This window comes from Pelophylax lessonae (genome assembly GCF_965119305.1).
Source record: "Pelophylax lessonae genome assembly, chromosome: 12".
NCBI classification, from domain to species: Eukaryota; Metazoa; Chordata; class Amphibia; order Anura; family Ranidae; genus Pelophylax; species Pelophylax lessonae.
The window spans coordinates 197761334-197773282 of record NC_138779.1 but is presented as its reverse complement, the minus strand read 5'-3'; the positions used below and the strand labels follow the sequence as shown (position 1 = coordinate 197773282).

At 40.0% G+C, this 11949-nt stretch overlaps 1 protein-coding gene across 1 annotated transcript in view; it reads right to left on the bottom strand.

The window, feature by feature from the left end:
• Positions 1-4665: 4665 nt before the first annotated feature.
• LOC309568698 (urokinase plasminogen activator surface receptor-like) overlaps positions 4666-11949 on the bottom strand; it is a gene marked incomplete at both ends in the record, with an annotated part of 64262 nt that continues 56978 nt past the window's right edge. Inside the window, 2 exons of the mRNA XM_082274441.1 lie at positions 4666-4925; positions 11448-11579. Coding sequence (XP_082130567.1) covers positions 4666-4925; positions 11448-11579 — 392 coding nt within the window. The remainder of the gene's footprint in view (positions 4926-11447; positions 11580-11949) is intronic.

The following is an 11949-nucleotide window of genomic DNA, read 5'->3' as shown; positions in this document are numbered from 1 at the left end:
TTTAGACAGGTCATCCCCCCCTTTCCCTTTAGCCATCCAACAACCAGAGATGTATAGTAACTAAGTAGAACTACTTCACTACTGTACTTAAGTACCGAAAGGCGGTATCTGTACTTTCCTAGAGTAGAATTTTTTTCTCCTACTTCTACTTTTACTTCACTACATTTTTTTCAATGATTTCAATACTTCTACTCCGATGTTTTTTTTTTGTGCTGCATAGTTACTCGTTACTATTATAAAAATTACCACTGCCAGAACAGTAGATGGCAGGTTTCATGAAGCTCAAAACATGTGTATTATCAGCACATACGAAAATAAAAGCTACTGTATGTATAAATAAAAGCTGCATTTGAAATAATAAAAAACAATATGATGTTCAAACTTTTGACTTCTTTCTTTAATAACTACATAACACAGTACTTGTACTTTTACTTTCAGTACTTGAGTAGCAATTTTTTCTTCAAAACTACTGGTACTTTTACTTTCAGTGGTTGAGTAGCAAAATTTAAAAAAAAAAACTACTTGCAATACTTAAGTACCAAAAATGTTGAATACTTTAGTACTTCTACTCAAGTCACTTTTTGATCGAGCACTTCCACTTCTACTCAAGTCACTTTTTGATCGAGCACTTGTACTTTTACTCAAGTATGGGGTTCGAGTACTTTATACAACTCTGCCAACAACGCAGCTAGCAAGGAGACGGCTGCCTGATATCCATTGCTTTTCTTAGCTCTAGGGAATGCAGAAGGGCATGTCAGCCTCCCCCCCCTGTGCATTCCTCTTGCAGTCAATCAAGCAGCCATCTCTCTAGCTACGTAGTGTTGACTTACCCAATACTCAAGTATACTTGCACTAGGAATGTGTGTGGTGGCTTGCTGTAAGGGGAAGAGTGGAAGGTGGGATCTTTAAAGAAATGGTTTACTGGGAATAGTGTTCAACCCAAAAATAGATTTCATGTGCCTAGGCACCCATCCTTAGCACTAGTACAGAATGCGAATGTCAACACTACATCAGACTTGTATGGACCAGACAGTGGAAACTTTGGCTACAATTGCATCACTTGGAATTTGTCTAAATCTTTAGTTACCCTCTAATCCAGGGTTACGTGGAACCCCTAGGGTTCCTCCTGAGGTTGCTAGGGGTTCCTTGAGCAATGGGCAATTTCCGCCTCTCAGATAAGTTCCCAATGACACCATTGTTCCTTTTAGCTATCTGCAAGGGGGTAATTCTTCCCAATGATGACAAGAGTAAGGAGCATTCTTCCCACTGACTGTCACACCAATGTGTCATGAGTTGTAGATTTTAAAATGTTTAGGAGGGGTTCCCCGAGACCAGAAATGTATTTTTAAGGGTTCCTCTGTGTTGAAAAAGTTGAAAAAGACTGCTCTAATCCATTGATTTTCAAATGTTCTTGCACATTGGCCATTCTTATGAGCTAAAGGGGGCCTCAATTCAGCTCCTGACATCACCAAATGGCCACACATCATGTTCAATATATGTAATGCTTTAGAGGAGTGTCAGAAACTGCAAACCTTATTGAGGGAATGTGGATCACAGAATGTGGACATGCTACATGGTTGGTTGGGGATATGTTGCAGAAGACAATATGGAACATGTTACATGAGGCTAGTAGAGACCAGTGCTATTTACTAGCAATGCTCCCACTACAGACTGCGGAGTTCTGAGGGCCACACATCATATACCAAAGGGCTGAATGTTGGGAAACCGGGCTCATCGAGGCAAATCAGGTTACTTTGCAAATAACAAAAGGAATGGTAGCAAGAAAGTTAATAAAAGATTGGGAAGGAAACCCAAGCGGTATAGGCTAAAAATGAATATCTTTATTGAAAAAATATATACAAAATGGAACACATCTATCAGCAATAAGTCACAACATCTATCGGCAAGTGACTTATTGCCGATAGATGTTTTCCATTTTGTATATATTTTTTTTAGCCTATACCGCTTAGGTTTCCTTCCCAATCTTTTTCTAGCTTTCTTGCTACCATTCCTTTTGTTACAGGTAACTATTTATTGGGAACTCCACACCCCCTCTTTTTTTGAAGGGGTGAGACGGTGAGGCCATTATCTCCCTGTGGCACCCCAGCTCAGTCTGGTTTTTGCTGTTGTTTGATACTTTGCAAATAAAACCGTTTACACTTTTGCTTTCTTTTGCTGTCCACTGTGGTCTTTACTGGAATCCTCAAGGGTGCTACCAGTTCAAATTCCCTATCTGGGAAACATCCTTGGCACCCTTGCACATTTGCCCATTCCAAGCCAGAAGATTCCTATAAGGGTAGACAATGATCTGTGACATCTAAGATTGGGCACACATTAGCCCCCCCCCACTCCCTACTGATTACTTTCTGATTTAGTTTACCCCTAGGCAGGGCCGTCTTTAACACAGGGCAAAAGGAGCAGCTGCCCTGGGCCCAATCATTGTTGTGGGGCCCAAAGCAGCTGCCCCTTGAGCCCGCACTGCCTGCAAATAGTTGATAAGTGGATTTGGGACAGCTCAAGAAAATATTTGCCCAGGGTCCAATCGGTATTAAAGATGGCCCTGCCCCTAGGTGTAAGATACTGGGCCCGCCACCTGCCATTGCTGACTAATTGCTTGGCTGGTGTTCTGGCCCACTGGCTTGACTTGAATACTATCTACATTGCAGACCTTGAGCACCTTTTTGTTTATCAGGTGGCACCATCTCTTGAGTTTTCTTCAAAAGTACAATATTCATCATAGAAAAGACCCTTTGGTGCTTATAGACCATTTTTGGCACAAAACCCTGCACTGTTCAAGGAATCGGCTACAAGCCTAGCAAGTGCTGTGGGTTGGTTAGACTGACCCCTCCGTGCTCTTTCTTGGGAAACAAGGTAATTAGTGTTTTAGGATGCCAATCTGAGTAAAATAGCAAATCAGGCACTTTTAAGAGATCGCTTAAACCCAAGTCTCCTTCTGACAACACATGGCAATACATTTAGAACAAAACCAATAAATTAAAATAGACGAAAACAGCAAAACAAATTTTATAGTAAACTTGTACAATGGATAAAATAGCCAGTATATGGCTTGTGCTATTAAACGCCTGCTACTACTGGTTTTGCTTGTTACCTTTATAGCCACTACAAAAATTCTGTACAAATGGTGACTTTTTAAAAACTTTATTCTATAAAAGTTTATCATGTTATATGGTTTGGCACATCCTGCCTCAATGCAATGGTTTTTCGATGTTGCAATTTTCCGCTCTGCTTTGTAGGAGATATGGAAACGTAAAAGTGCTCCAGTGAATGATTGGGGTGGCAAGCCATAGTAAAGAAAAAAGGTAATGGACCTCTTACTTTGGCTAGCTTATCCATGGTACAGATTTACATTAACTGATGACAGCTCGGGCTTATTCAATAAGGCAATGAAAATAAGTATTTTGCAAAAACAACGGAACTCAGTTATCTCTCAGCAATCTTGCTGATGCATACTGAAATCAAATTTAGTTTTTATGGGTTACAGCCATGTGCACTTCACCATTGGACTTTTGGTCTGGTTTACCAAGCCAGTTAGTCTTGCTCCGCATTGGTAGAGAAACTGGCAGCACAAATAATAATTCCCTTAATCCATACTCCATGCTTGCTGGTCTGTTTCCCAGTTGAAGCCAGTAGATCCTAATATATATTCCAGAATCCACTGTGTAGGTATGAGTAACCATATATAATATTAAATTCTGTGGTCAAGCTTCATATAATTGGAGCCTATATTTACCCTTGCATTTAACCACCATGGAGCAGCACTTAGAAGAAGTACAGAGGAATGGAATATGTGATTTCAGTTGCCCTTTGGAAGCCTTTCTTCATTCCAGATAGGTGTATGTTGATAATACAGGGTTCAGTAAAAGAAGAAATGGTTATTGCAGGCATTTGAGACTCTTAAAAGATTGCTAGAGGCAATAAATTGTGGAAAATAATGTCATCATGTGTTGTATCACTCTTTACAGGACTCTCCTCATCTGTCAATCAATGGGCTCACATCTGGTCAACAGCAGAGATGCGGTAAGACATAGCCAAGTGAGGACAGCAGTAGATGTTGATATTCTATTTGTGAAGACTGTCCAGCTACACAGGGGCCCTATAGGACTTAGGGGGCCATATATTCTACATGGGGGTTTGGCTGGAACCCTTTCTGCTGTCAGAATGGAACACTGGTCCCCTATAGGGCAGGTAGGAAGCTTTCTATACACAGTAGATAAGTACTTGTATTTGGGCAGCCAACAAATGTTCTTGGCATGTTGTTGACCTTGTCCACCACTGCATGTTGGCTATTATGGATTGTCCCCCTAAATTTTATTGGAATAAAGTTGTATCTGGACCTCTTAGAAGTGGTGTGTCACTTCAATTTTCATTCTTGTCCACATTGGACAGCAGTGACTGCTGGCTGTATAGATGGAATTCTTTCTCTTAGATATGGACTTTGAGGAGAAGGTTCTATCAGTCTACCGAAATTAGGCGGTTCTCTGGTTCTGATGCGCCTGGCATCCTGGTGAAATCAACACTGGTGCTTTGTTTAAGAGGAAGAGGCCCATCACAAGAAGCCTTTTTGTGTCCATGTCCAGCTTGCCCGCAGCATCCCTCAATATAAATAATAAGTCTTTTTGTACAAACACAAGGTAGCAGGAAATGCTAGTGTCCTATGAAAGCTGATATTAAGCATAAAAAGAGAGCTAGAATACTGAAGTCTGTGTTTCTATAGGCAGTGCTGCTAGGGGTGATGACATCACTGGCGATCTGTCGAGTGAAGTTGTTACACAAACTTCCCGCGCAGCACATGATTTCCGATATACGAGTTTGTTGCGGTGATGGGTCAGTGGGCTGTGCCAGGTCAGTGGAAGAGCAGAAAGCTACTGTACAGCATCCTTTCATGATAGTCCGCCGGTTATCGTCTGAAGGATACAGGAAAGAGGTGTTATTTTAAAACCACGGGCCTGTCAGTTTTTGTTACATAGTTAGTCAGGTTTAAAAAAAAGACACAAGTCCATCTAGCTCAACCAATATAAAAAAAAAAAAACAATACAATCCCATATACACAATCCTTTACCCACAGTTGATCCAGAGGAAGGCGAAAAAAACTCAGCAAAGCATGATCCAATTTGCTACAGCAAGGGAAAAAATCCTTACTGATCCCCCCAGAGGCAATCAGATTTTCCCTGGATCAACTTTACCTATAAATATTGGTATTCAGTTATATTATGTGCATTTCAAATAGAATTTAGGCCTTTTTAAAGCAATCTACTGAGCTGGCCAGAACCACCTCTGGAGGGTGTCTTTTTCACATTTTCACAGGTTTTACTGTGAAGAAACCTTTCCGTATTTGGAGATTAAGAGCCGGTTCCCACTGAGGCGATGTGACTTCGGGGGGCGACCTGTGAAGTCGCGCGCACCGCTGTGCACCGTGACTTCGGCGCGACTTGCAGGGACTTTACATAATGGAAGTCTATGCAAGTCGCTCCGAGGTCGCCCCAAAGTAGTACAGGACCCTTTTTCTAAGTCGGAAAAGTCGACTTGTGTCGCTCCTATTAGAACGGGTCCTGTACTACTCAATGGACCGCGACCGACCGCAACTTGTCAGGCTGACAAGTCGCGCTAGTCTGAATGGGCTCTAAATCTCTTTTCCTCCAGACATAAAGAGTGCCCCCTTATCCTCTGTGTTGACCTTAAAGTGAATAACTCAACACCATGTTCACTATATGGAAAACCTATTTATTTATACATCTTGATCATATCTCCCCTTAATCTCCTCTGTTCAAGAGAGAATACATTCAGTTCCTCTAATCTTTCCTCATAGCTGAGCTCCTCCATGCCTCTTATCAGTTTGGTTGCCCTTCTCTGCACTTTCTCCGGTTCCCCGATATCCTTTTTGAGAACTGGGGCCCAAAACTGAACTGCATATTCCAGATGAGGTCTTACTAATGATTTGTACAGGAGCAAAATTATTTCTCTCTCTCTGGAGACCATACCTCTATTAATGCAAGAAATTATTTTGCTCACTTTGGAAAACTCAGCTCTGCATTGCATGCTATTATTAAGCTTTTGATAAACCAAAACCTCCAGATCCTCCTCCGCTATGGATTCCCCCAATTGTACTCCACCTAGTATGTATGATGCATGCATATTCTTAGCCCCCAAGTGCATAACTTTACATTTATCAACATTAAACCTCATTTGAGACATAGTCGCCCAATGAAACCGTGCATTGAGGTCAGCTTGTAATTTGGAGACATCCTGTAAGGAAGTTATTCCACTGCAAAGCTTGGTGTCCTCTGCAAAGCCTGAAATGGTACTTCTAATCCCAGACCCTACCTTACACATTAGCCGTGTGTGGGGAACTGAGTCAAACACTTTTGCAAAATCCAAGTATACCACATTCACAGTCACCAAGTAACAAGAAAAGCCGGCACACGAATGCTTCCTTTTGACACAATTTTTTCCAGCATGACAGCAGTGTACAACATGGTAAAATGCTAAATCCACAGTCACCCCTCTGTCCAAGCTTTTACTTACCTCCTCAAAAAAAGAAATCAGGTTTGTTTGATAATTTCTGTCTTTCATGAATCCATGCTGTCTGTTGCCTAAAATATTTTTTTTCCCAGCAAGAACTCATCTATGTGGCCTTTATTAAACTCTCCAGTATCTTCCAGACTATAGAAGTTAAACTAACAGGTCTATAGTTACTTGGTAAAGACTTTGATACCTTTTTAAATATAGGCACCACATTGGCCCTACGCCAACCCAGTGGTACCATTCCAGTCATTAACGAGTCCCTATTAGAAACAATAGCTTTAAAAATGACAGAACTCAATTCTTTTAGGATCCGTGGGTGGGTGCCATCTGATCTAGGTTCTTTATCCACTTTTATTCTGTCTAAATATTTCTGGACCATATCATTTTTAGCCATTGTGGATCATTTGGGGCTGTGGCAATACCATTCCCATTATGGACATGAGGTCCCCCATGCTCCTTTGTATACACATATCTGAAGAAAGTATTTATTAAATTTGCCTTCTCTTTGTCCCCAGTCACCCACTCCTGGTTATTTTGTAAAGGGCCTACATGCTCAGACCTGACCTTTTTACTATTAACATATTTGAAGAATTTGTTGGGGGTTTGTCCTACTATCTTTTGCATGCTGTTGTTTGTTCTGCATTTTAGCATCTTTGATTTCCTTTTTACATATTCTGTTATTTTCTTTGTAACATTTTAACGATGATAGTGTTCCTTCATTTTCATACTTTTTAAAAGCTCTTTTCTTTATTAATTTATACCTTTTTTAACTTTGGCCGTGAGCCACATAGGTTTTATTTTTAGCCTTTTAAACTTATTGCCCATGGGAATATACTTTACAGTGAGTTCGTATACAGTCTTTTTGAAGAATTCCCATTTCTGATCTGTGTTCATCGATGCCGATATTCCCTCCCAGTCTAAGTCTTGGAGAGCAGCCCCCATCCTTGGAAAATTTGCTTTCTTAAAGTTAGGTGTTTTTATATTTCCCGTATGTATTTGTTGCTAACAGCTAACATTAAATTAAATAATGTTATGGTCACTGCTACCCAGATGTTCTTTTATATGAATATTAGTAATAAGTGCTGCATGGTTTGAGATTACCAGGTCCAGCAGAGCGTCATTCCTAGTCGGGGCCTCAATAAACTGAACCATAAAATTGTCTTGTAATAGGTTTATGAGTTTTTGCCCTTTAACTGTTCCAGCAGTGCCATTACTCCAGTCGATTTCCGGGTAGTTAAAATTCCCCATTATTACATTATATAATTAATTTATGACTATGAGTCCTCCTCCCTCCTTAGTTTCTTCTTTGAAATATCCTTCGACAATTTGGTTCCTAACTTCCTACTCTACCGCCAATAGGAGCTCACACCTTATGGGCCTTCTTTTTGCTTTTCCTCTACTAACCCTAAGGTGACAAACCTTGGCTTCTCGTGCTAGGTTCCTCCTCCATGAAAAACAGATATATCTGATGCAGCTGATGATCATTACTGTGTTTTACAACCTATGGAGTCAGTTTTTGTAGCTCAACTGGCCCCTGATATGCATTGCTATTTAGGATTGAGCTGTTGGCAAGTGTGTTATGTCTCCCTTTTTTAATAAATGTTCTAGATATTGGCAGAACACGTTATGTCTATCTTTTGCTCTGTGCCTATTTAAATAAAGATTTAATTTAAAAAAAAAATCATGTTAAAAAAAAAAAAAGAGCGTATAACACATGCTAAAAGATGTAAATGAGCCCCAATAACACACCAATGGGAACTCTTCGACTCTAATGAGGCATGAATAGAAATCCTCTGGCTTTTATTCACTTGAGCCCCAATGACCCTGGAATGGGAATTCAATGGCCTTTATGCACTCAGGCCCTAAAGACATAATAATGGGAACGCTGACTTTAACACACTTGAACACTAATGATGCCAGAATGGGAAGTCTTTGACTTTTATAAACACACTTTTATAATCTTGAGCCCTAATGACACAGGAATGGGAACTGTTTGACTTTTAAACTCTTGAGCCCTAATGGCAAAGCAATGGGAACTCTTTGACTTTTATACTCCTGAGCCCTAATGACACACCAATGGGAACTCTTCTACTTTTATACTTTTGAGCCGTAATGACACAGGAATGGGAACTCTTTGACTTTTATACTCTTAGGGGAACTCTTTGACTTTTATACTGTTGAGCCCTAATGACACAGAAATGGGAACTCTTCTACTATTATACTCTGGAGCCATAATGACACAGGAATGGGAACTCTAAATCTTTTATACCCTAAAGACACAGGACTGGAAACCCTTTGACTTTTATACTCTTAAGCCCTAATGACACAGGAATTTGAACTCTTCAACTTTTATACTCTTAGGGAACTCTTCGACTTTTATGCTCTTGAGGCCTAATGACACAGAAATGGGAACTCTTCGACTTTTATACTCTGGAGCCATAATGATTTCGAAATGGAACTCTTCAACTTTTATACTCTTAGGGGAACTCTTTGACTTTTATGCTCTTGAGCCCTAATAACACAGAAATGGGAACTCTTTGTCTTTTATACTCTTAGGGGAACTCTTCGACTTTTATACTCTGGAGCCATAATGACACAGGACTGGGAACTCTTAAAGTTTTATACTCCTGAGCCCTGATGACACCAGTAGAAACTACCTGACTTTTATACCCCTGAGCCCTAATGACATAGCAATGGAAACTCTTTGACTTTCATACTCTTGAGCCCTAATGACACACCAATGGGAACTCTTCTACTTTTATACTCTTGAGCCGTAATGACACAGGAATGGGAACTCCTCAATTTTTTCTACTCTTGAGCCAAAATGACACAGGAATGGGAACTCTTAAACTTTTATACTCTTATACCCTAATGACAGAGGCATGGGAACTCTTTGAATTTTAAACTATTAGGGGAACTCTTTGACATTTATACTCTTGACCCCCAATGACACAGGAATGGAAACTCTTCGACTTTTATACTCTGGAGCCATAATGGCACAGGAATGGAAACTCTTAAACTTTTATACTCTTATACCCTAATGACACAGGAATGGTAACCCTTCAACCTTTATACTCTTAAGCCCTAATGACACACCAATGGGAGCTCTTCAACTTTTATACTCTTGAGCCCTAATGACACACCATTAGAATCTATCCGACTTTTATACTCCTGAGCCCTAATGACATAGCAATGGGAACTCTTCAACTTGTATACTCTTGAGCCCTAATGACACACCAATGGGAACTCTTTGACTTTTATACTCTAGAGCCATATTGACACATGAACGGTAACTCTTCGACTTTTATACTCTTGAGCCATAATGATTCAGAAATGGGAACTCTTCAACTTTTATACTCTTGAGTCCTAATGACACACCAATGGTAACTCTTCGACTTTTATACTCTGGAGCCATAATGACACAGGAATGGGAGCTCCTAAACTTTTATACTCTTATACCCTAATGACACAGGAATGGAAACTCTTAGACATTTATACTCTTGAGCCCTAAAGACACAGGAATGGGAACACTTTGACTTTTATACTCTTGAGCCCTAATGACATAGCAATGGGAACTCTTTGACATCTATACTCTTGAGCCCTAATGACACACCAATGGGAACTCTTCAACTGTTATACTCTACTCTTGAGCCCTAATGACACAGGAATGGAAACACTCCGGCTTTTGCATACTCAAACCCTAATGGCACAGAAATGGGAACTTGGGCTTTATGCAATTAAACCCCAATGGCACAGGAACTGGAACTCTCTGGATTTTAAACACTCAACCCCTAATGACTTAGAAATTCAACACACTTATGCCCTAATAACAAAGAAATGGGAACTCACCGGCTTTTACAAAGTTGAGTCCTAATGACACAGGAATGGGAACTCACTTGATTTTATTCACTTGACCCCCCAAAGACACAGGAATGAGAACTCTGGCTTTCACACACTTGAGATCCAATAACATAGAAATGGGAACTCTCTGGCTTTTACACACTTGAGCTCTAATGACACTGAAATGGGAACTCAATGGCTTTTATACACCCAAGCTCTAAACACATAAGTATAGGAACTCTGGCTTTAACACACTTGAACACTAATGACGCCAGCATGGGAAGTCTCCGGCTTTTATCCACACACTAAAGTAAACTAAACCCACATATTCAGCACTATCTATAACAATTACTTCTATCTAAAAAAAAAAAAAAAAACAGCTGACACAAAGAAAATTTAAGTAAACTTACTACTCTCCACCAATATTTTTTTTTTTTTTTTTTAATTTGCAGGGCTCTTCCCCCCTAAAAAAAAAAACTACACGCTAACTATCTAAACAACTCAAGTGCCTGTTCAGATTTGTTTACACAGGGTTTACAAGCACCCAGCACTTTTGAAAGCTCCTTGAATAATAATTTCAATATACAGGCGTTGTATGTATAATTGCACATATTGATTTGCTTACACTTGAGTTGGTTAGGTATTTAGTACAGCATGAGTTATTTAGTTTGATTGATGGGTCTCCAGACCAACAAGAGTTGGCTCAAGGTGAAATTTACAGACAAATTTATGAGGCAAAGGTGTGATTTCTTTCCTCTACCAGCTGTCTTCAGAGGGTTCCAGAAGCTAGTTTTAATCAGAGAGAGACAGTCTGAAAGTTAACAGCTTCTGCCATTCTTCTCCTTAGAAGACACACCTTAGAAATCCTGGTGGTGTACCGTGTATGAAATGTTTAAAAAGATTTTATACAAGCAATAATAAAAAAAACAGAACTAAATTTACAATGTATAAAGGTAAAAAAATGAAAATTAAACTGCTTTGCATTGCAGGGGGGTGTAGCTGAAATATGCATATGAAACTGGTTTCATATACTGAAGTGTAAATAGAAATAGATCTATAATTACCGAAGACCTCCATGCATCGGAGAAGGGTGCCTCTGCAAGTAACCAGTGTTTGTTTTTCTGATGCGCATTCGTTGTTCCCATTGTCCTTACAGCCATAGCACTTAATTCCATTGTCGTTCGTTAGCATGGGAACTGTGGAGAGACAGACGATATACTCACACCTCAGAACACATGACTTGCAGTGTTTCTAAACACAAGAATATAATATATTGCAGCCTACCAGGACTAGGATGTAGCAACTACATTTGTTTTTGAGGCATTTTCTGTAAATGCAGAAAAATGCCTGTTGATCCTGCCAGATATTTAGGGTTCTTGTGACTTCCTGTGCACTGAACTGAAATCTTGAACAAAGTTATCAGGTTTTCAAACTATCTCCTGTGAACTACAGCATGCCTCCATATGTAATGGAGGTGGGCGGTGAGTAAAAGGTGGTTGGAGGCTAATCAGGAGAGCAGCCTAGGGTGACAACGATGCGCCTCCATAGATACAGTATAGTAAGTGT